The 25,991-nt window shown below is 20.6% G+C and overlaps 5 protein-coding genes across 5 annotated transcripts; 3 read left to right on the forward strand and 2 right to left on the reverse strand.

Moving 5' to 3' along the window:
- Positions 1–2,889: 2,889 nt before the first annotated feature.
- Positions 2,890–5,073, forward strand: SRAE_2000172700 (CD36 antigen family-containing protein; the record flags this gene model as incomplete). Its single annotated transcript, XM_024652713.1, has 2 exons — positions 2,890–3,237; positions 3,835–5,073. The coding sequence occupies 2 exons, from the start codon at positions 2,890–2,892 to the stop codon at positions 5,071–5,073; spliced, it is 1,587 nt and encodes a 528-aa protein (XP_024506262.1).
- A 1,388-nt stretch (positions 5,074–6,461) lies between these two features.
- On the reverse strand, positions 6,462–7,560 carry SRAE_2000172800 (Cyclin-like domain-containing protein; the record flags this gene model as incomplete). Its single annotated transcript, XM_024652714.1, has 5 exons — positions 6,462–6,601; positions 6,648–6,959; positions 6,999–7,059; positions 7,106–7,319; positions 7,370–7,560. 5 exons carry the CDS (start codon positions 7,558–7,560, stop codon positions 6,462–6,464), a joined length of 918 nt encoding a protein of 305 aa, XP_024506263.1.
- Positions 7,561–12,185: 4,625 nt separating this feature from the next.
- SRAE_2000172900 (CD36 antigen family-containing protein) lies at positions 12,186–13,934 on the forward strand (the record flags this gene model as incomplete). The annotated part of the gene is made up of 5 exons (XM_024652715.1): positions 12,186–12,225; positions 12,274–12,299; positions 12,355–12,681; positions 12,742–13,806; positions 13,884–13,934. The coding sequence occupies 5 exons, from the start codon at positions 12,186–12,188 to the stop codon at positions 13,932–13,934; spliced, it is 1,509 nt and encodes a 502-aa protein (XP_024506264.1).
- Positions 13,935–15,268: 1,334 nt separating this feature from the next.
- On the reverse strand, positions 15,269–16,332 carry SRAE_2000173000 (Cyclin-T; the record flags this gene model as incomplete). The annotated part of the gene is made up of 3 exons (XM_024652716.1): positions 15,269–15,627; positions 15,678–16,015; positions 16,112–16,332. The coding sequence occupies 3 exons, from the start codon at positions 16,330–16,332 to the stop codon at positions 15,269–15,271; spliced, it is 918 nt and encodes a 305-aa protein (XP_024506265.1).
- A 3,317-nt stretch (positions 16,333–19,649) lies between these two features.
- SRAE_2000173100 (G protein-coupled receptor, rhodopsin-like family and GPCR, rhodopsin-like, 7TM domain-containing protein) lies at positions 19,650–24,002 on the forward strand (the record flags this gene model as incomplete). The annotated part of the gene is made up of 6 exons (XM_024652717.1): positions 19,650–19,874; positions 20,765–21,004; positions 21,060–21,281; positions 21,333–21,487; positions 22,244–23,192; positions 23,379–24,002. The coding sequence occupies 6 exons, from the start codon at positions 19,650–19,652 to the stop codon at positions 24,000–24,002; spliced, it is 2,415 nt and encodes an 804-aa protein (XP_024506266.1).
- Between the last annotated feature and the right edge of the window lie 1,989 nt (positions 24,003–25,991).

Consider the following 25,991-nt stretch of genomic DNA (forward strand, 5'->3'; position numbering starts at 1 on the left):
CGGTAACTTTTGATAATGATCTTAAGATGATTAAAATTAAATGAAGTATGAATAATTTTTATTACTTTTTTATTTGAATGATAATTTTAGATTTTTTTATTTTTTTTTTTATTTATTAGTATAATAACAAAGTCTATTCTCTGTTCACATATGCAAGAGTTCCTTTTTTTTTTTTTTAATTTTATTTGTAATTTAAAAATAACGTTCAAGGATACAATTTTTTTAAAAAATCCCATAAGCATATGGCGCTTCTGGACCCAAGGTCAGTAGTTTTGAATTATTGTTTTATTTTCATGATTATCAATCTCATTAATAAGCTTTAAAATAAAGGTTGTTTATATATATAATATTATATATAGACAAGATAATTGAGAAAAAAGAAGAGTAATAATTGTGATTGGTAGGGAATAGATTGCGTCACCTTATAATTGTTCTATCAAATATCCAGGGATTTAGTTAATTGCTCTGTTTACCAAACAAAAATTAATAATGGATCAAAGTAAAGCTTTTCACACTTGTTTATAATATAAAGTTCATGCCAATTATATGTTTCACTCTACTATCTTATTCACAAAGCTTCCTTTATTTGGGATAAAAATTTTGTGGCATGGTTAAGAGTAATTTACCATAAACTAAATCCGGCATATCAAACTTTGAAATATAAAAGTACTTATATATATATCAGTACCTCTCTTTGCAAAATTATAATTTATTTTGCGCAGCTTTTAATTCATAAACTGCAAAAATAATATATATATTGTTACAGTGTATAATATATATTTATATGCCGACAAGACAAGGAATTTTTAATATTGTAAACATTTTTAATATTATATATTTTATCTTAAAGAAAACGATAAAAATATACACATCTATTAATCTTATATGTTTCCTGTTCTTGAAAATTTTTCTTTTCAATCTTTTAAAACAAAAATATAGTATCATGTTAAAAGATTTTTTGATTGATGAGAAAAATAAACATATACATATATAGATATATTGAGATTGTTACATTAATTCTTTTAACATTCTTTTTATAATTTATTGATACGGAAAAGTTATATGTAAAAGAATTTTTTATGAGGTTAATCATTATATTGAAGTTACTTTCTTTTCATTATAAACTTTTGATTTATCCGGCAATGTATTGTTTAAAAGGGTATTGCGTAAAGATTTTCGATTTAATATTATGGAATTTATGAAGTTATACAAAATAAAAAATTGTACCTATTTAGGTGTGTAAAGTTAATCAAGACAATAGAGAAAATATTGCATAAGAAAATAGAAATTTTAAAACCTTTAAAAAGTAATTAGAAAATATTTCTATTATAAATAGACATTGTAAAAAGCGGTAAAAATATTTAAGGAGAATGTTAAGGTATTGTAAACCAGGAGTCTTATTTTATTTATTTATTTATTTATTTTAAACAATAAACTATACTCCTTATATGTCCTTTTATAAAAGAAAATTTCTTACATCTTTTTTTTTAAATCTTTTAAACATATATATTAAAATTAATAATGTTGTAAGAAAAAAAAAAGATTAGTAAATTTATAAAAAAAAAATGTCAAAAGTATCAATCATTTTCAAAATAAATTAATTTTCAATATTGTCAAACATAAATTAATATATTGTCCTTTTATCTCATTTAAAAATATATTTAAATTAAATTGTCAAGACAAGTTTGAAATCATCCCTCATTTATTACCTTAAAAATAAAGTGTAGGTTATGAGTTTATTGTAAAAAAAATGACATAAATAAAATGCAAACCCTGACAACTTGATAACATACTTTTAAAATAAAAAAAAAGTATCTAGTTTTAAAAATAATGAAATGTTAATAAGAGATTGCAAAACTTTTTACCATGATCAAAATAAAAATTTTCAAGACTCATTAAATAAAAAATTAGAATAAAAGATTTTTACAACATTTTAAAATATAAATTATCAATTATTTCCACTTTTTACAACCTATATTAGCAAAATAAATGTATTTTTTTTTGTTCTGTAAAATTAAAAATATTTATCACACTTCTATCATCTTACTTGATTAAAATATGTGATAATAAATTTTATATCAAATTTGCAAAAATATTGTAATAAGTTTTTATGTTAAAGTAGAAGAAGTACGCAATATCAAAAAAAAAAAAAAAAAAGATTAGCTTATGAACAAATTATATTAATATGTTTGATTTGTACATAATAGAGTGTCGAAACGTTTTTTGGTAATATAACAACTTCAATTTGTCATATAATTTTAATCACTAAATTTGTCAGTAAATTATTAATTAAAATTCGTGTATAGCATCTTTTTTTTCTTCCTTTTTTTTATATATTCTTATCATAAAGTAGTTTTGAACCATTACAAATATATTAATATTCAATGAATTTTTTTATAAATGATATAAAAATTTAAAGCAAAATTATAAAATATACATGAATTGGGAAAAAGGTCATCAACAATAAAATAAAAACAAGGCTAATGTGACTACATTTGAAAACCCGTTTCTTGTTTCTTTCAATCACCTTTTTTACCTGCATATTTAGTAGTTTGATGTTAGATGGGTGTCAGAAGCCATCTATAAAATTATTTCATTATGGAAAATTTTACCTTTTTTGGTTATTGTCAGAAATTATCAATGTTTAATTTTTATCAACTGTGGAATAGTTTTTTTTTTTTTTTTTTAATACAAAGTATAAATTTTTGTTTTTACTTATGTATATGATAGTGAATATGATTTATATTTTTTTCAAGAATATTATTAATTATTTTTTAATACTTTTTTATACTTATAGACACTAATTACTAAAATTATTTACTTTTATACCTAACGTATTCGTTAATTAATTTATTGTTACATTTTCAATATTACCTATTTAAATAAAATATGGAGTATGCAGCTTCAAAAAGTTCTATAATATCATACAAAAAAAAAGAGAGCAGTATTTATAAAAAACTTGGATGTAGTTTTTCGGCATTTTGTGGTACATTATTATTAATTGGAGGAGTTATGGTTTTAGTATTAATGCCATATTTTATTGAAGAATCTATAATTCATGAACAACAACTTGTTGAACAAAAAAGTTTATTCGGTAAATGGAAATATCCTGATTATGATATTACTCTTAATGTTTGGTCTCATTCTATTACAAATCCTGATAATATAACAAATGGAGATAAACCAATAATTGCTAATAAAGGACCATATGTTTTTGATGAAAAACAATATAAAAAGGTATGTTTAAAGAATGTAAAATATTACATACTTGAATACAGTCTTTGTCTTGATCACAATCATGTTTTTATTCTTAATTAAGTACATACACAATTTTCTAACAAAAAAATAGTATAATATATTCTTTTTTATTACTTTTTTTTCACAATGCACGTAAAATATAATTTTATATAATTATTATTAAGGATTAATTAAGAAAATATTAATTAATAGTTCATATTTTATTAGTACATATAATATATATTATATTAACATCAACCATTTTTGTATTTGATAAATTAAAATGTATGACGTATCTTATATTATATATTAATATAAGTTGATTTTTTTTTTTATTTTTTAATATCTTTTACACAAAAGTTTAAAAGTTAAGAATCAATATATATATATATATGAATGATAGTTTAATATTTATAGTAATAAGGTAAAACATTATTGATATATATACATATATGTAATAAAATTTTTGCATACCAGTCAAAATGCTATAAAATTATATTTCTTATATATAATATAATTAAACATTTTTCTAAAAAAAAAATATTATTTATTTTTAATGTTTATATTATTAAACAAGTTAGGTATACTATTTTTTAGATTATTTCAAGAGGTAATGGAACGATAAAATACCGAAATTTTATGAACTTTTATTATAACAAAAATAAATCATGTAGTAATTGTGATTTGGAAAATGATCATGTTTGGATACCAAATATAGTGTATCAAAAGTTTGTTGATGCAGCTCTTAATCCAGCAATGCAAGTTGCCTCAACTGCTCTTCAATTGCAAACACCATTTTTAGATGTCAAAACAAAAGAATTATTTTTTGTTGGTTATGTTGATCCATTTTTAAGTCAAATATGTTCATTACCATTTATGAGTATACTTTGTGAATCATTACTAAATATGCCTGAAAGAATTGGTCTTTTTTATGAAAGAAATAATACATTTGATGGTGAATATATTATTCGTGATGGAAGTCAAGATAGAAGTAGAACATTAGGAAAAATTATTGCCTGGAATGGTGATAATCATCTTCCACCAACATGGTGGAGTAAATCTCAGGCATCATTAATTAATGGAACAGATGGTGGTTTATTACATCCTTATATATCAAAAGATGAAAAAATTTATATTTTTAGTACATTTATTTGTCGTTCAATATATTTAGTTTTTGAAAGTGAAATTGACTATTATGGAGTTAAAGGATACCGTTTTGTAGCTCCTACAGAACTTTTTGATTGGTCTAGACCAGAAAATGAAGGTTTCTGTCATCCAAACACAAAAAAATATTTTGATCAACAAAAAGATAATTGTATGCCAAATGGTATTATGGATTTGAGTAGATGTTTAAGAGGTAATCCAGATATTGTTTCATCAATGCCAAACTTTTTTGGAGCTGATGAATATGTTCAACAATCAATTGAAGGAATGGATATTCCAAATCCAGAAACTGATCAAATTTTTATTGATGTAGAACCTCGCCTAGGAACTTTATTAAGAGCTTCCAGAAAACTACAAATTAATTTTGCCATTCGCAATGGTGCAAATATTAGTAATTTTTACTATCCTAAAATGAAATCAAATTTTGTTCCTGTCATGTCGTTACGTGAAGATGTTGAAATAGGGAAGGCAAATTTACAAGAAATCAAAGATCGTTTATATGATATTGAAAGATTTGTTTATTGGGGATGCCTTTTTAGTACTATTTTTGGTATACTTCTTATAATTATTGCTATATTACTTTTTTGTTCACTTAGAAGATCAAAAAAATATTCAACAACATCCTCAATTCATCCAAGTTCACAAACACCACCTGTTATTCTTACAGAATAAAAATAAATAGGAAATAAAATTTATTTTTTCCAATCAATTTTGTATTCAATTTTTTTTATTATTTGTCAAAATTTAAAACAATAATTGTTCTTATATATATATATATATATTATTATATATATGACATGATGATACGGGTTTATCACTAATATAATTGAATACCTAAATATTTTTGTGACTTGAAAAAATTTATTCTAAATATATACATATATATATATATATATTTTCTTTTTAAACGCGTATAAAATATATTTTAGACTAAAAATAAAACTTTATGTAAGTGTAACATTTTAATTGAAGTTTACTTTGTTAATACATATGATTGGTTTTTTTTTTTTTTTGTTAATATGTTGTTATATTAATTTTATCTAAAAATGTTGTCTCATATTATTTTTCACATATAATTAAAATAAAATTGTATGGTTAAGGTTATTTTATACTATATAGTTTATATTTTATACTAGAATAAATAATTTTTTTTTAAGAATTATATTTTTTCATTTTATATGCATGTTTACTATAATGTTAATATAAAAATATAAAAAGCATAACAAGACATAATCATTAAAGTTATATTATTAAAAATAATTATTAATAGTATTTTGATTGTTCAAATTTACTTTCTTTTAATATTAAACTTCATAAGAGTACATTTATCTAAAGTTTTTATGATATTAAAAAATTTATTGTTGAAGATTATGAAACTTCGATCACAATAATAGTTCTTTAATCATTAAAAGTTAACAAGAAAAGTAGTAATATTAATGATTAAGATTACTTTACAGCTATAGTAAAAAATTAAAAGTACACTTAACCTAATAATTTTAAAAATTATATTTATCGTAAAATCAAAAGACACTACTTGTAATAAATTAAATATTTTATATAAAAACAAATTTTGAATAAAAAACTTATGACAAAAAATAATAAAATCATAAACATTCTTTACAATTTTTCAATTAAAAAAGATTTTTTTAAAACTTTGATCATACTTTAAAAATTACAATACAAGGTGACTTTTTTAAAGTACAAATACTTTTGAGATGAATCTGATAAAAGTAATAAAAATTTTTGTGACAGAAAAAAAAAACTTTTGATATAACAAATTAAAGATGTTTTAATAAATAAATAACAATATATTTAATTTCAAAAGGGAAAAATAGTTAAAAGTGATGTAAATAAAATTCTATAAGCATAAAAAAAATATTATAACTTTACGACTACCATAGTTTACCATATAAGTAAATTATTCTTATGCTTAACTTTTATCTGTAAAAAGTAAAAAACTGTATTTAATAATACCACAAACTAGATATAAAAATATTGTTTTAGAAAAAAAAAATATTTATATGCTCTAATAATTTATTAAATACAGGTTGTCACACAATTCACATAACTTCTGGTCTAAAACAAAAATCCATCCAAATCCTATTTTTTTTCATACACTCAAAACGACCAGTTACAAAGTTAACAAATTTTTTATCATATTTTAAATTTTCTATAATATTTATGAACTCGTTTGAACATTCTAGAAAAAAAAATATTACTAAAAAAAATAATTAAATTTTTTTTACCTTTTATAAGAACTGAAAAAAATTCATCATCTTTAGATAACAATTTTAAAGCATAACTTTCTGCATTTGCCAGGGAATCTCTAAACTGTATAAAATCAGTTCTACCTTCATTTCTATGTTTCAAAGCTAACTCAATTGATGTGGCAGCAATTGTAGCTGAATCAAATTTTCTATCCAAATTTGTAAAATATATAAATTCTCCAAAGAAGAAGCAAGCTCTTATAAAAATTTTTTCTGGTAACTTTAATTCTCTCGTTATCTGGAAAAATAAAAGGCCAGTGGTGTTGTTGTCAATGATATCAGAATTAAATCCTAAAATATATTTAAAGAAAATATTTTACATTATATTACCTATTGTTTTAATCAAAACATTTTCAATAAAAAGAAACAATTCTCTGGTTGGTTGTGAATACTAAAAAAAAAAAATATTAAAAGATTAAGAATTTTAAAAACCATACATTAAGCCATACTTCACCTTCAAAGGCTATATCTGGATAACGAATAAATAAATAAAGATAAACAAACTCCATTAGTTTAACTTTATTTGTTTTTTGTTTCAAAGCATAATACAAAGACAATGTAGCAACAGCAACTATATCAAATAATTCAACTCCATGTTCAGAAACAAACCTGTAAAAATAGTCAATGGCATAACATACATGACAATTTTTTCTAAAAATATTTATTTTATAAATTGAAAGAAAAATAAAATATAAACATACATTTTAAAATGATTTGTATGTCTTGATTGATTAAGTCTACTTTTGATTTCTAATATAACAAAACATCCTATCCTTTTTGCTGTTAACAATTTGTCTTCACAATCTTTTTCAGATGTTGAATTTAAATTATTATTAAAAATTTCATGAGAAGATTTGTCATTTGAAACAATATTACTTCTGTGTTTCATCATTTTTACATTAAAATCTTTCATACTATAAAAAAAATTTCTTCATAAAAAAGTCAAATAAAATAAATATTTAACAAATTATTTTCGAATATTCAAAATTATAGTAATGTGTAAATTATAAAAGATTTTTGAATTAGTAAAATACATGAAAAAAGAAAAGTATACAACAACTTCTAACATTTCATTAATTCTAAAGTATGGAAAAAAAAAGAATTTCACCAACTTTTTAATTTTATTTGAAAAAAAAAATGATTACGAAAACAAAATAAGGAATTACAACTATTACTATAGTTTAATTTATTATTATCATGCTATACAAAAGATGTCATCAAGGGGTATCATTATATATGTAAAGATAATAATTTTATGTTTAGCTGTTTAAAATAGTCAAGAATTATTTGACAAAAAGAAATTTGCAGAATCATTTTAAATTTATCAATTTAAAATAGCAATTTTTTGTCAATGTTTTTAAAACCATTACGAAATGTATGTGTAGAAAGATTCTAATCTTTTGGAATTGTGTAATACAAAAGTTCAAAATAATCTTATTAATCTAAAAAAAAATGGTTTCATTGGTTAATTTTATATTGGGGCAAATCTGTAGGAAAATATTTTAAAATCTTATGGAGTTTAATCAATAATATTAAGAGTGGAAAGAAAAACTTTTAAGATTTTAAATTATCTTATTTATAATGAGGACCGATTTTGATGACCTACTGTTTTAGTTTTATATAAACTAGGTGAAACTTTTTTATTTTTAAAATAATTTAAAATTTTTATTTTAATCATATAAGTATTATACACACATGAATCCATTTAATACTTGTAATTCTAAATGATGTTGGATAACAATTACATTAATAATATTCTAACTAGTAACATTTTTTTAAATACAAAAATAATTCTACATATATTTTTGAATTCTGATCTGTGTAAATGTATGCCATAAATATATAGTATTATCTTAATATACAATATTTAATATTAAACGTATATTTTTAACAAATAAATATAATCTTTTTTAAAATGTGATTGGATAAACATATGCCATAATATATATATATATATTTTCTGATTCAATGGCGATAGAAATAAGTTTCATTAAATGTTATTGAAACAATTTTTTTTTAAAAACATTATAAGTTTTCTAGAAAATTTTATTTTTTCAAAAACAAATAATAAAATTATATTATTAGTTGTTATCGATGTATTTTATTACAAGTATAATTGATAAAATTAAAAATATGTTTATATTGCATAACTCAACATTAAAATTCATAAGTTATCTTCACTCATTTGAGTATTTTTTAATGATAGAATTTTTTAAAATGATTTTATCTTATTTTTATGTTTTTTTTTAAATTTTATTTTTATCTTAAAGATAAGCATAAAATAATGGTTTTATATATTCACGTGGATCTCAATATTCACAATATGTTTTCTGTTTAAAAAAATTTTCATGCCCAACATCTATTAGATATATATATATATATTTTTTTTTACATCAACCTTACGTAATTTAGAGTTTCTAGAAATTTTTTATTTTTCAACTAATTTTATTGGAATAAAAAAATAATTTACATTCAAAGTACTTTTGAATTTGATTAATAAAATAATGAAATTTTTTTTCTTATACTAATATCATTTATATTGTTAGAAAAAAAAAAACAGTGAAAATTTTCATAAGTATTATAAAAATCCACAGATTTTTTCATATGACCTACTTTCTATTGATATAGAAGTCTACAATCGACAATTGTGAATTTTTTTTTGCTGAAGTCTCTTCCATTTTTGCCTACAGCTTTAACTAATATTTCATCAGAAGTATTTTCAAAGTTTTTTTTGAACAAATTTAGGTTGACAAAACCACTGATAAATAACATTTTGTTGAATTTGTTAAAATGTTAAAGTATGTATTTCTAAATTAATATTATTAAAAGTTGCTTTTCTTTTATTGGGGAACTTTTTTTTATTATCAAAAAAGTGTGAAAATGTTATTTTTCTTGTGTTAATAGTAGTTTTATTTTCCCTCTTCTCTATTTCTTTTAAAATTTTTATTTGATATTAATAAAATATCATGACTTCTAATGACATTTTTTACGATCTCTGGGACATTTGAATTTTAAAGATGTTTTAAAAAACAATAACAATCATTTTTTTTTTATCAAAAACCGAAATCCCTTATTATTATCATCATAAATTTTTCTTTTCTTTAATTTAACTGTAAGCATTTTTATTTTAAAAAAATATTATTTTTTTTAATTTTAGCAATAAACTGAGATATATATATATATATATATAAATAATGAATTGAATGAAGAGCTCCAATTTAATAAAAAATTAAGAGATCAAAAATCATCATGAAAATAAATAGAAATTAAAATAACTGATCTATGGTGTTATTTTTTAGTTTGTGTCCTTTTTTTTTTCCTTTTTTAATGTATAAATGTACTTTTTTTTGCTAACCAAAGTACAAATTGTTACATGTATTAAACTATTTCAGGAATAGAAGACACTACTACATAAGAAATAACAAAGAGATAAGAAAATTGTAGGTTAATAAAGAAAAAAGTAATAATCATTGTAAAGATTATCGTAAACAAAAAATTATTAAAATTATAGCTATTTCACTAACATTTTTATTAAATAAAAAGGTAAAAAAAGATAATAATATATTCATGTTAAATTAATAGTTAGCTTTTAACTGTTAAAAAAAAACTAATGGATCATTTTTAAGGAAGAGATGTCTGACAAAATAATATTATTGTGATAACTTTTATTATTGATGTATTAACTAACAAATAAAATGATTTAAATATATAATTTAACAATATTTTAACTGAACTTTATTATAGGGTAGATAAAATTAAAGATGATTTACATGAAATCTACATAATATTTTACCAACTTCTTCTTCCTCATTTTCTCCAAAAATGTATGAATAATAATAAGTTGCTTTGACTATGCTTGATTTATTTTTTAATCCATTATTTGTGGCATTATTATATTTACAACAATTATAACAAGTTCATAAGTTTATCTTACATACTTTTATTGGTTTATCAAATAAAAAAAAAAGTTTAAAAACATCATTGTTGCAAAGTGTTATATATTATATTGATACATTATAAGATGATTTGTCATATACGATTTTTAAGAGAAAATCACATGAAAAAAAAAGAAAGAAATCTAATAAAACAAACCAAGCTTTGTATTGATAAAGTACTTTTAAAATAGTTTTTAAAAGAAATGTACAAACCACATTAACCTCTATTTAAAAAAAAAAATTTACATCATAACAATTGAATTACTCGGAACATCGTCATATCCCTCTCCTCTACTATCTTCAAAAATTACTGTTTTCAAATAGATTGTAAAAAAAAAACCACAGCAGTTTATTTCTATCTACATAACAACAAACTTAATCAAGAAAAGTTTGAAGTTTTAACTTTTTTATTTGATAATTTTTACAATTTCTTAACGTATTAAATATATTACAAAAAATGAAAGTGAGCACAGTAATCAATTAAAATTAAGAAATATAAATAAACCATTTTCTGAATTGATTAAAATAATTATAAAATATTATAAACAATTTCTACTTTTATTATCAATAAGACCAACAGTTTCACATACCACTTGGCATTGAAATAAAAAGATATATCATTCCATAATTTACACTATCAATTCTTATAATTAATCAAATATAGATAATTTGTTTTTAATGCCAACTAATCTATAATATTACTTTATCCTCATCACATACAACATATACATTTATGAAAATTTGTCCAATTAAAATAAAAAGACAATAAAATAATAAAAATTCAAATCACACAACAACTAATCTTTTACAAAATAAACAATTCAACCTTACTTTAAAAGCAGATATAAAAATAAAAATGAAATCAAATAAACATCACATTTATTAAACAACATTTTGTATAACAGTAAATTGCTGAAGAGAAAAAATATTAAAATTTATTTTTGATATTAATAATGTGTCAATATTTATTACACAAATCAAATTGCCAAATTAAAAACACTACCAACAGACAAAAAAAATCAAAATGTGGTGATTTATAATTCAAACAAATGACATTATAGAAATATTTTACTTATAAACTTTCATTATTTTTAATCATAAATTGATTTTACTTCAATTTCACACATTTCATCAACATTATGTTTATTTCTGATTATAAAAAGTAAATTCACAAACAAATTGGAATGGTATATATTATGATGAAATATATTATCAATTATGTGTAACTTAAACTAAGTTGTTTTTTTCTCTTTATACTTTAATTAACCTAAAATATTTTATTAAATATAACAATATTATGTAATTTATTTTTTAGTATTTTATTATTATTAATAATTTACATCTATTTTATATTAATAAAATCTACTTTTTCTACATAATTTTCATTCGTTAAGTTGTTTACTTTGAAAATATAATCGTAAAACATTTACTATATTTACTATATACAAATATATCTAACATTTTTTCATTGATTTACACATAAATATATATATTTTTTTATTATAGGAAAAAAAATAAAAATTTACGTGTAACTTAACTATTTAGTGACCAATATATTATAAAACTTTTCTAACTTATAAAAATGATATCCTTAAACACTTCAAGAATTGTCATTTTAATTGGTATTATTTTAATATTTATGGGAGCACCAATATTGTATTTTGTTCCAGGTTACATAAATAATGTCTTTGCAAAGGTATGGTTTTTTTTTGTTAATTAAAATTTATAAAAAACAAACTTTTTTTTTTTAGATGGATTATCTTGGTAGAGATGAAAATGGAACATATAATGCAATTACAAAAGCATGGCAAAAACCTATCTACAATATGAGTGTTAGATTTTACTTTTATTCTGTAAAAAATTCAAAAGATATCTATAGTAAGGGTGATAAACCTATTTTAGAAGAGATTGGACCATACTATTTTGATGAAAGACAAGAAAAAATGAATATTAAATTTTTAGAAAATGATACTAAAATTGAGTATGAAAATCATAGATTTTATTATTTTAATGAAAGTTTATCATGTAAATCTTGTTCACTAGATGACTATGTTGTAATTCCAAGTGTAGTTTTTCAAGTAAGTTTTTATCATTAATTAAAAAAAATATATATATAATATTTTATTATTAAATTTTAGAAAATAGCACAATATTCAAATCATTTTTTCTTAAGAAATGCCATTGATGTATTTTTAAAAACTGAACATATTTCACCATTTATTAATATTACCGTTAGAGAAGCATTATTTGAAGGATATAAAGATCCTATTTTAAGATTAATTTGTTCTCAACCATTATTATCACAAATATGTGATGTTTTTAAAATTGATCAAAAAATTGGTTTCTTTTATAATAAAAATGGAACTTCTGATGGTGTATATACAATTGATACTGGATTAAAAGATAGAAGTAAATTAAGTCATATTTATGGTTGGAATGGAATGTATGGAAAATTAGATACAACTTACTGGTATGGAGAGGAAGCAAGAATTATCCGTGAAACTGATGGACAGATGTATCCTCCAAATATTGATTCATCAAAACCTATTATAATATTTGCTGGCCAGGCTTGTAGAAGTATAGTATTTGATTTTGAAAAAAAAAATAATTTTGAAGGTGTCAAAAGTTATATGTATACTTCTTCAAAATCTATGTCAAATATGCAAGAAGAAAAAAGAAAAGGTTTTTGTGATCCTTCAACTCCTAGATATTTTAATAATACAGATATTCAAATTGAAGGTTGTCATCCAAATGGGTTAATAGATGCTTCTGTTTGCGTTCCAGATGCTCCAAAAATATATATTTCACCTCCTCACTTTACTTCATGTCCTCCAGAAATGAGTGATAAATTTACTGGCATAAGTAATGATACAAATGATGATGTAACTTATCTTGAAATTGAACCTGACACCGGAGTTACAATTCATGTTGAATCTAGATCTCAAATTAATCTTGGAATGTTAAATAAAATATTTCAAGTAACATCAAAACAAGATAATCTTATTTTCCCTATTTTTTATATGAAGGAGTCAATTTCAATGGACTCACAAACCAGAGAAGAATTGATGCATGGAATTTCATTCTTTAATTCTATTGCAATTATTATTGGAATTTGTTGTTTATTTGCTTCATGTGTTGTATTGTCCTTCGGACTTTGGTCTTACTACAAAAATAAGAGTTACTACGATTCCACTTCTGAAAATGTAAGTGTTTATTTTAAAATGATTAATTTTTTAAATTTCTTCTTATTAAATACTATCTAATTTAAAATATATTTCAGAGTAATCTAGTCGAAAATGAAGAAACGGAAACTGATAATCCAATTATATAAATCTTATTTTGCAATATCGAAAAATAAACAATCATAATTTGTAAATTGTCATTTTATTTCAGTTAAGTATATATTTGCTATTACATAATGATATAAAAAAATAACCAAAGTTTGTTAGAAAATATGAAGTTAAAAATAAAATTATACTTAATTTATATTGATAAGTCTCATAAATTTTTTATAATTTTATCAAACCATTTATTTGTATGTCAAGATTTGATATATCATAAGTTTTTATATTGTCATGTAAAATTGAAATATAATAAAAATAAATAGTATTATATAATTTTTTTTAAAAATAAATTTTATCAAAACAATTTAAATAAAACTATTTAACCTCAAAAATAAATTGTTGGAATATTTTTGAACAGTAAAAATACTTTTATAAAAATAATATATATTAAAATTTACTTATCCAAATTTTAAAAAGTCATATTTTTGACATTTTTATTAAAGATATTTTAATTTAATATAAAATAACTATTTGAATGCAAATAATACTATAGAAAGAAAAGTCATTTTTTATTATGCCTTCTGATAGGTATTAACCACATTTTAATTTTATTGGATATTTTTTTTACACTATAAAAGCATAAATGGGTACAAATTTATATTTGTTAAGTATTAACTTTGAATAACAATTGTTGATGAAGCATATATTTTGACACTTTACTTTTTAATATACAAGTCCAATTGACTTATTTTATAACTTAAAATGCTAATACTTAAAATAATTAACTATTTATTATAATTTTATTTTGTAATAAAATTTCATCTCTAAAAATGTGAACTAATTTTTTTTATTTATCTAACATCTTAATTTCATTCTTCTTAAAATTTTATCTACATCTTCTTTTTTAAAATTCTTAATTTAAGTGCAATTTAACACTTACCATAATATATTGATGATGTCTTATTATGGTGATATAAAAAAAAATTGTAGCAAAGTAATTACTAATGAATTTTTTTTTTGTTAAAAAATATTTTACTTCTCCAGTACCTATCCCTCTCTTTTTTTTATCTAATTTTTTAGTTTTAAAAAATTGCTTTTACAACTTACATAAACTAATTCTATTTCAATGATACTAAAATTTTTTTTTCTTAAATTTCTCAATGTTATATTTACTTTCTTGAATAATAGTATTTTCAATGTTAAGAATAGTAAATCACTATTATTGACTGTGCTATTATCGATATTTAACTCTATTACTTAAAGATAATCACCTAAAAATAAATTAAAATAATCACAGAGTATGTTTTTGTAACTATTATTTATTTTTTTTACCAAAGTATACAATTAAACATTAACATAAAAATGAATACATATAAAAGTACTAGATTGCAATAGCCTGATTTTTTGTGTAACATCCTGTATCTCGTTTTTCTCTAAATCTCAAGTGACGTCTAAATGTCATTTTATCTTTGTTATCTTCTAAGAAAAACAGGAATTCATTAGCCAACGTACTAATTAGTGATCTTGATATCGTATTGTTGCTATTTTTTATAATATACTCACAAGGATCAACCTCCATAATAGTAGATTTTAATCTTTCATCACCATCACCAATAGCATGACTTATAGCTAAATGACATCCTAAGCAAGCAAGTGTATCATCTGAATACCTCACAGCCCAATCAGTTAAGTGAATCATATCCATAACATAAAAATAAGCAGCAGAAATAACATTTCGATCTAAAATATTATTTAAAAAAACTATTCTTTTAAAAATATTTAATACATACCTACTTTACAGCTTTGGCATACCCGTAAAACAACATAATGTGGAATTAATAATTGCATATCAAAATTAACAGATTTCAACAATAAATTTTCTATCATTTCAATTAATTTTTTAGATTGTATAAATGAATCATCTTTATCATCTGGAGGTTGTTCATTAGGATATTTTATTTTCCACCATGCATGAATAACATATGATATTTTCCTATAACAATCTTCTGTTTTACAAGCTAAATAAAGGCATGATGCTGCAACATCTATCATATTAAAATGTTTGAAACTATGTAAAGTATAAAAACGATGCATATGTGTAATTGCAATACACGTACACAATTGTGTTCTAAAAAAACAAGTGCATATTATTAAAATTTTTAATAATTAAAACTTCATTTGTAGTAAGAGTAAAGAAAAATACTAATAATCTTCTTAAACATACATTCTTTTAACACCCGTGGCTCTTTTATTGAGCATTATCATCATTTGTGTTATATAATTTGCCGTTCTAATTCTACAATTCAAAACTTCTTGAGCTGACATACCATCTTTAATACTAGGCACATTAGCAAGTTCCTCTTCTGTAAATATCCACATATTTCTATCATGCTTTTTAAAACGGCTTTGAAGACCAGCAATAATCCTACTATCCAACATTGACATTATACCTATTATTTATATGTGGTAAAAAAAATATAACTGGAATAATTTATTAAATTTAAATAAAATATTTAAAAATAGAATATTACGATGATAGTTAATTAGGTAAATCTGTTTAATATTGTCATTATAAATGATTGTAAAAAAAATCTTATATGCAACCTTTTAATCCTTAATGAATATTTTGCCAATGATTTTCGTCATTGGATTATTTGGAGAAATGTACTCATACATGGTTATGTCGGCAACATCAAAAAATAAAATTGTTTTTATATGAATGCCTTAACAAAGTATTGTTGTTAAATATATTTATGCCATTGAATGGAATAATAATATCATATAATATATGATACATAATAAATGAAACATAAAAAAAGAAAAATTGTTATATGGTGAAATTTATGTTTATTACAATAATATAATTTTTAGAAATGACATTAATCAAATTTATTGTATAAGATATAAAAGAAATTAACTTAAAAACAACGGATATTTAATTTCAAATAATGCTTAAAAGGGATAAAAGTATATGAAAAGATTTACTATAACAAAATTAATGATGTAAGTATATTTAAATAAATCTAAAATTTATTAAAAAATTAGATGAAATAATAAAATTTTTGTTAAGTTTATTTGTTATAATTTATAAATTATATATTTAATTTTTATTAATTTTTTTTGTAATATAATATTATTAAGAAAAATAATTAATATTATTATAATAAATTGAATAATTTTTCCACATAAGCATGTGATATTTTAGGATAAAAAGTAGATAAATTCATTTTATTTGTTAGGTAATAAAAAATAAATTCATACTATAACATTATATAATTATAAGTTTATCATAAAAATAAATCCATAATTAAATATAGCTAAATATTGTAATATATGGAATTATTTTAACTTATTAATGCTTTAATATAATTTAATAAAAATAACCTGTATCAAACACTTCTTACTATATTGCTAAATGTTTGCTTATTTCTTGTTAGTTTGATTTTAAAATATGTGTTTTAGTTTTGTGTTTATATTGTAGTTAATAATTAAATTTTGACATAAAAATATTATTGCCAATTTAATATTACTTTCTTAATTTAGTTAGAAAAGTATGATGCACTAAATGTTTAATTAATATTTACAAAATAATGAATACTATTTTTAATATTCATTAGAGAAGTATGATGTTTTCTATTTGATTGCTTTGCAATAAAAAAAAAAGATAAATATAGAATGAAAAATTAAAAAAAAGGAAGAATTTCTTACATAAGTAGTTTTTTTTCAAAGAACATAAAAAAAATTCATATTAATACATATATAAAGATGATTAAAAATTATTCCTTAGTTTCAATGATTAATTATTATTACTAATATAGTTTTAATTATGACATGAGAATCGTTAAAGACTAAACAATTTTTTAAATGTAAATTTACAATACTTTATTTTAATGATACTAATGTCATTGGATAAATCAACATTTTAAGTAAATGTTTTAAGGATATGATTTATCATAATTTAGCAAACAACATAAATATGTATTTTAATAATTTTAAAATATCTATCTTAACAATATATTTGTTTTGTAATTTTATTTGAACTAAGATTTTAATTAAAAAAAAAGTTTAATTTTTATTATTTGTTTAATGGGTATATGATTATTATAAACTACACATGATACATAATATTATAATGTGGTTATAATATATTAAAATAAAAAAAATATAATACAATTGATTTTAATTCAATACTCTTACAAATAATTTACTATATTTATGATTTTATTTGTAGCAAATTTAATATTAAAATGTACAACATACTTTTAACCAAACTATATCTATTAATAAGTTTTATTATAAAATTTTAACATCAAAACAACAGGCAAAATTTCATTCCAAATAATAAGTAAAATAAAATGCTAAAAATTTATTTAAAAAGACATTTTTAAATAAAAAAAAAAAAGAATTGATAAAACATTCATAATACTATATTTAGTATAAAACTTAAGTATAAATAAAATGTTGATTTGAAAATACAAATTAATATTAAATTAAAATAACAATAACTTATTAAAATATAAATTATTTATAAGTTTTAGATCGAATTTTTTTTTAACCTAATTGTTACCAATGATTATATAATTTATTGATATAATTTTTATGATACTTTCCTGTCAAATATATAATTTTTTTTTTCTACTTTAACAATAAATAAATAAAAATTTTACATTAAAATTTATACTATTGCTTTTTTTTGTTTGTTAGATAAAATAACTTATTAAGGTTAAACTTTTGTCTTTTATGATTAAATGGAAAAATATGAATTCATATATAATGAAAATTACAAAATAAATAATCATGTTAACTGAAAATTGTTAAAATAAAAATTAATTAATCACTCTACTTTTAATAGTAAAAATTTATCAAAATTTTTTTATTTTAATTAATCATACAAAAACAATGCTAACACTTGTAATGATTTCATTGAAGAAATATAATAATGTTATATTATTGCCTTCATATTTATAAATGATAATTGCGAAAATCTTAGTCGTATAACCTTGACACTACTTTCAATAATCCTTTAATAAATAAATATATATATATATATATATATTTTTTTAAAAAAATATTACAATACACTTAAATGTTATTTAAAAACATTAAAAATTTTAACAGTTAATGATCAATTTATTAAATTACTTATTTAAAATAATTTGTAATTATAAAGTTTTATTTATTAATTTTTTTTTATCATATAAAAATGTAAATTAAGTACAATATAAATTGTCAAATGAGTTTTAAATTTTGTAAAATAACATAATTTTTCAAATGTATATAAAAATAATCCTCATTAGAAGTACTTTTGATAAATTTATATTTATTCATCCTACCGATAAATATTAAATATAAAAAAAAATTTTTTTTTCTTTTTAAAAACCACCAAGGAAAGAAATATAAAGAATTTTTATAGGCGTGGTTTTCTTCAAGGCGGTCCAATTTAAGCTATCAGTGCATCTTTGAATGTAGTTTTTACTTATATCCAACTTTTCTTCTTAGCTGATAAAAGTGTCTGAAGTAAGAGTTAAATTTGCCTTATTTTCAATTTCCTAATAAATCTGTAATGGTCAAATTTTTGTTAAACTATTTACACTATTGAAGGTATTTTCTTTTTTTTTTTGAAGAAAAATAAAATAATATTGTATCAAAGACAATTAGTGCCTTTTAATTTTCGTTATGGCATATTTTTTCTAATTAAGTGTATTACATTTAATCTATGATGATAAGAAAAGTATAGAAAATATACATGCATATATATAAAAATGATATTCAATGATTCTTCTGTTTTGGTGGAAAACTATGTTATAACAACACCAGGACCACCTGTATCTTTTGGAATTGGTTCCATTTTATTAATAATATTTATGGGTTTTTTATCTGTTATAACAGTTTTGGGTAATTTGGTTGTGCTTTTATCGTACTATTTAGAAAAAAATATTCGTCAACCATCAAATTACTTCATCTTCAGTTTAGCTGTTTCAGATTTGGTACGTTTAATTTATACATTATTTTTTATATAAAATGTCCTAAAAATTAATTTATTCTAATTAATATAATAATTTTTTTTTCTATAATGATTTTTTATATTATATTTTAATTTTTATAAATGTTATTTTAAGATGAAAAAATTAAATACTCTTTGAGATAGTTAATATAAATTAATTTTAAATTTGAAACAAAAAAGTTATAATTAATTGCGCAACATTTTATAATATTTAATTAAATTATTTTTAAAGTATTTAATGATAAATTTAAAAATGATTAAAGTTTATATAGATAATAAAGATTATTAACAAATACAATGATAAATTTATTAATTTTTTATTTATTTATTTTTTGTTTTTTTTTTTATAACATATCTTTACTTTTAACTATATTTATCTTTTTGCCTACGAGAGAAATTTTACATTAATAATTTTATTTTATATAATTTAAAATTAACTCATATGTATTTTTTTTAATGGTGTGATTGATAGTCCCTTGGGCCTAAATTCTTTATGTTAAGAGCTTTTCTTATGATGACAGAAAATGATATGAATGAATATCTGTCGACAGATATGATAACTTTAACATTGCCATTTTAAATAAAGATAAAATTTCTTAAATCATAGTTTTTACTTTGTAGATTGCCTTAAACGAAAGATGAAAGAAATGATTTCATTTGGGGTTATAAAATTTATCTATATCAAAATTTAAGCTAGACTAATAAAAATGTATATTCAGAAAGATTTATTAGGGGTTAATATTTATATCTAGACATTTTGATGATTGATGTAAGAAATAAAAAATTTATCTTTTTTTTTTTTAAAAATAGTTAGGACATTGAAGTAAAAATATTTTTAAAAAATATAAAAAAAATTAACAGAATATTGGATAGATTATTGGTTTGGAAGGTTTTCCGGTTTTTACATATGTGGTTTTAAATAACAATCATTGGCATTATGGAGAATTTCTTTGTTACCTGTGGTTATCTGTAGATTATTCTGTTTGTCTTGCATCAATTTACACAGTATTAGGTATAACAATTGATAGATTTTGTTCTGTTAAATATCCTGCCATATATCGAAATTGGAGAACACCAAAAAAAATGTTATTAATTATTACAGCAATATGGATGGTTAGTTAATATTATTTTTATAATTATAATAAATAAATAAATAAATAATATTTAGATTCCAAGTGTTTTATTTACTGCTTCTACTTTTGGATATGAAACATTTACAGGCCATAAAAGACCACCTGATTCAACGGATTGTATAGTGCCATTTATGACAGATCCTTATGTAAATATGACTATGTATATTTCTTATTATTGGTCTACCCTTGTTATAATGCTTATTCTTTATTATGGAATTTATAGAGCTGCAAAAAAATTAGCAGTGAAAAATGAGCAGGTGATAAAAATAATAATATTATATTTTTATAATAATAATGTAAATATTTAGCGCCAAGGTAGAATTGCACTTGTAGCAGAAATGAAAAAGAATTGTCATATGAAACCAGCGGATGTCTCAACAACTATTCCAGCATTTTCAGAAACAGGCTTTTCTAATAGTATTCTTGATTCACAACCTGATACTTCTGATAGTACTTATTCTAGGTATGTTTATATATATATATATTTTTTTTTTATTCATTCTTTCTTTTATTAAATTACTTTAAAATGACGTCATAGGAAGTTATTTTATAATATTTTTTTATTCATGATATAAAATTATATTAAAAGTTTATTATTATTGAAAAACAAGGATGTAAAAATATTAAATATTATTATTTATTTATTTATTTATTATTTTTACTTAATATTTAGTAAAACAATGATTGAAAAGAAAGAATTTTTATTATATTAAAAATAAGATTATTTTTTGACAAATGATGTTTGTACCACTTTAGTAAATTGGCACAATAGTTGGTTAAACTTTATGTTGTTGTTATGTAGAGCATCATGCTGCTTTAAGGGAACCTTATTTTCAGCGTTGAAGTTTTTAATAAATATATATTAGAGTTTCTTAAGTCAGGGTGTTAAGTAAAATATAAATTAACTATTTGCAATGTAGTTTCCTACTTTGACTTCTTATCAACGCACATACTTGTACATATCTCTTCACGAATCATATAATTGGATTTATCCAATAAAATATCCTTAGGGAAGCAATTTGTGACTTACTTATTATAGTGAAATTCGCGCAAAAAGCATGTCAAAGTTAATAATTGTAGGGACTTAGATTTTAACATATGCATATAAGTGTTTAATAATTTCAAATATCATTTAACTAATGATAGTTATATGTTAAAATATATAACTTCAATATTATTAATGTCAAATGATATACTTTTTATCATTTTTATTTTATAGATCTCATACATTATATTCTGTTAATGCTGCATGTCAACAACCACCTCAATTAAATAATTCTTTACCTTGTAATCTTTCTTCAACTAAAAATAATAGTTACAATGGTTCACTAGTTTTGTTAACAAATATAGATATACAAAAAAAAGAAGATGAGAAATATGTTAATGAAAATAATGATATTATAACAATTCATAAACAAAATAATAAGGATGCTAAAATTGTTAACAGTAATAGTAGTGATAGTGGTATTAGCAGCGCAAATTTGCCACCAAAACTTAACAAAAATAATGAAATGTTAAGAAATAATAGTTTACGTTTCCATGATTCACCAATTATAGAAACTGCTATTGAAATTGCATCTATACAACCAATATTTAATGAAACAGATACATATACAGTAATTGATATTCAATCAAAATCTACTATAAAAAATCAAGATAACGAAATAAATGATACAAGTATATTAAAAAGTTTTAGTATACTTGAAGATCAAATACCATTTATTGATGATGATACAAAATCATTAAATTCTCGTGGTGCATCGAGAAGAAAAATTAATCGTTTAAGTATTCGTCATATCTCTCCTGCAACATCAACATTTTCACTTTCATTCTTTTCAATAACATCACCTCCACCTCCACCAACAGATAATTGTTTAACACAAGATGAAAAAAGTTCAATGAAAATAAATAATGAAGAAAATATTACTACAATAACAACAACGTCAAATTTATTATCAAAAAATGATGAGGATGATGAAGATGATGACAAAAAAATTACAAAATATCTTGAAATAGATAAAACATCATCTAATATATATTCTTTAAACGAAGAAAGTAATAAATTGGAAGACCAAAATAATAATGATACAGTACACATGGGAGTTAGTTCAAATAATGGATTGAATGAAAAAAAGTCTGTTAAAACAGCTTCATTTTTACGGTCTAAGGTTTGTTTTTATGAATCCCATAAAGTCAATTTATCACAAAACCCCATTTATTACTAAAAAATTTAATTTTTCTATTGTCATATATGCTTCCATCCATCAAAGCATACATAATCTTATTTTCTAAAACCATTCATTTTTTTTTTTCAATTTATTTATATATATATACTTTTTTTTTTTATATTTTAGTTGCATCGAGGGTCTACTAGACGTTTAAAAAAGTCATCAACCAGAGTAAAGGCACGTTCTGCTTCCGCGTTATTAAATGAAGTTTGTGATAGATATGATAAAGAAAAAAATTCTGGTGTCATTAGTCATTATCTAGATGATGAGGAAAAAAATTTTAGAAAACCATTAATATCATTAAATCAACGAAAATTTTATAAAATTTCATTAGAAAGAAGTAATTTTACCAGTACAGCAGCAAATTCTTTAACAAGATTTTTAAGATTAATTAGAAGACCACAAATATCAAAATTAAATTCAATTGGTATTGGTAAATCATGCAACAAGAAAAACTCAGGAAATATTAATGCATCAAGAAGTGAAAATAGAGCAAGAAAAGCTTTAAGAACCATTACGGTTATATTGGGAACTTTTGTAGTTCTTTGGACACCTTTTTATATTCTTGCTACAATATACGGTTTCTGTGCATCATGCATAAACTCGCCAACTTTTAATCTTTTATACAGTATGTCTTATTACTTTTGTTATTGCAATAGTCCATTGAATCCATTTTGTTATGCTATGGCAAATCTACAATTTAAAAAAACATTTAAACGAATATTGCGGTTTGACTTCCGTAGGACGTAGTTATGTTGAATAATATTAAAGAGTTTTATAAATATATATGATTGTAACAAAGCACATTGATGATATAAAGTTTCTCTACAAACTAATAAATTAAAACTTTCTTCAAAGCATTACTTCTAATGGATCACTTTATTATTTTTGCCTTAACATTTTTTTTTAATAAACAGTTTAACGTTATGTATGTAAATATCTTTCTATATTTTCCTTTTTTTTTCCTTTATATATATATATTTTTTTTTATCTTAAAAAACATTTTTAATCATAAAACTTTAGTTTTAGCTAGACAAAAGGGAATATAATACTTATGAAATAAAGAAAAATATTATTAAAGAAACAAATATTTGCTATATCATTTAACTTTTATTAATATAGAATTAAACTATTTAATCATATATCATTTATCGTTTTTGACTTATTATAAAAAATAGTGAAAAAAAAAATTGAATAAAATAATACTATTTAGTCTATGTATATTTCTTTTTTAAAGGAGAGAATAAATATTTTATACATATATATTTATATATATATTTGTCAAATAAGTTATGCATGTAATTTCACAGGATTCATTTTAAAGATAAAATACTAGTAACGAAGAATGTTATAAGGTAAATGGCTTTTGATGAATTGCATCAAATTTATTATTAAATTATTGAAAATGAAGAAACACCAATACAAAATGGCATTAGAATTATAAATCGTGTGGAAAAGAATATATATATATATTTTGAATGTGAGAGAAATTAAATAATATATTTTTATTAAAGAATTACTAATTAGAAGTTATATAACAAACAAAGCATTTTTTTTAATTAAATCGAGGGATTTTATATAAAAATTATATATCAAAATAATATATAAATTAAATATGGTTTCTAATGTTTTTTTTTTATATTTATGAATATTTAAATTATTAAATGAGACAGTTTTAACTATCATTATCCAATAATATTATAAATAGGCTTTCCTTATTTTGTTTATTATCAATAATTCACTTTATTCTTTTATCCTAAACTTTAATATGATTGAGGGTTCATTTGGTAAATTGTCCTTTTAATTTAAAATTGAAGTATTTGAGGATAGTAATATTAATCAAAGTAAAATGCAATCTTTAAAATTATTGGTTTAGATATACTAAAATTTATTTTATCAAAAGTTAAGGGACCATAAGTCACAAAAATAAAAAATAACGTTTAATTTTGTAACAAAAAAAACCAATTTTAATTAAATCTGATAAATAATTTTTTTTTTTTAAACATCCAGAGTTAAATTAATTTTGTTAAAAAATAACAACAAATATAAAGTTTTGTTTTTCATTAAAAATTATTTATAAAATTGTTGTTTTTTTTATCTTTTTATAATAATATTTGAGTTTAAAAATTTGAACTTTTAAAAATATTGAATATTAAAGTTTTATATTTAATTTGAAAATTTGCCTTTCAATGATTGTAATTAAACTTTTTTTTATCATATTAAATTGTTAAAAACAATATTTTTATAATTGTTTTTGATCATATGCCTCGTACCATTTATAATATACATTAATAAACTAAAAATTAAATTGAAAAATGGCTAAAAAAAGATAAGATAATACATGTAAGTGATGTAAAAAATAAAATTTATAATTTATATTATGTTAAATAACTGGATAGTTAAAAAGCAAAAAATTTATTATTTATTAATAAATAATTATATATAAGAATGTATTAATTAACAATAAATTATGGATAACAGGAAGAAAATATTTTTAATTCTTATTTATTTTACTAAATTAATTCTAATAATTGAGGTTGTTAAAGACTAAATTTAAAAAATGTTCTGCAATATTTTTTAACTGATTTGATAATTTAAATAAAAAATAGTAGTTATTAAAATTTAATTCATCTTGACAAAGATGTCCTATATACATCTGATAACATATATATATATATATATATAATATGAATAACAGTTTATAAATATAACTAAAAAGAATCATTTTATTTCTATTCA

This window comes from Strongyloides ratti, assembly GCF_001040885.1.
Source record: "Strongyloides ratti genome assembly S_ratti_ED321, chromosome : 2".
Lineage (NCBI taxonomy): Eukaryota > Metazoa > Nematoda > Chromadorea > Rhabditida > Strongyloididae > Strongyloides > Strongyloides ratti.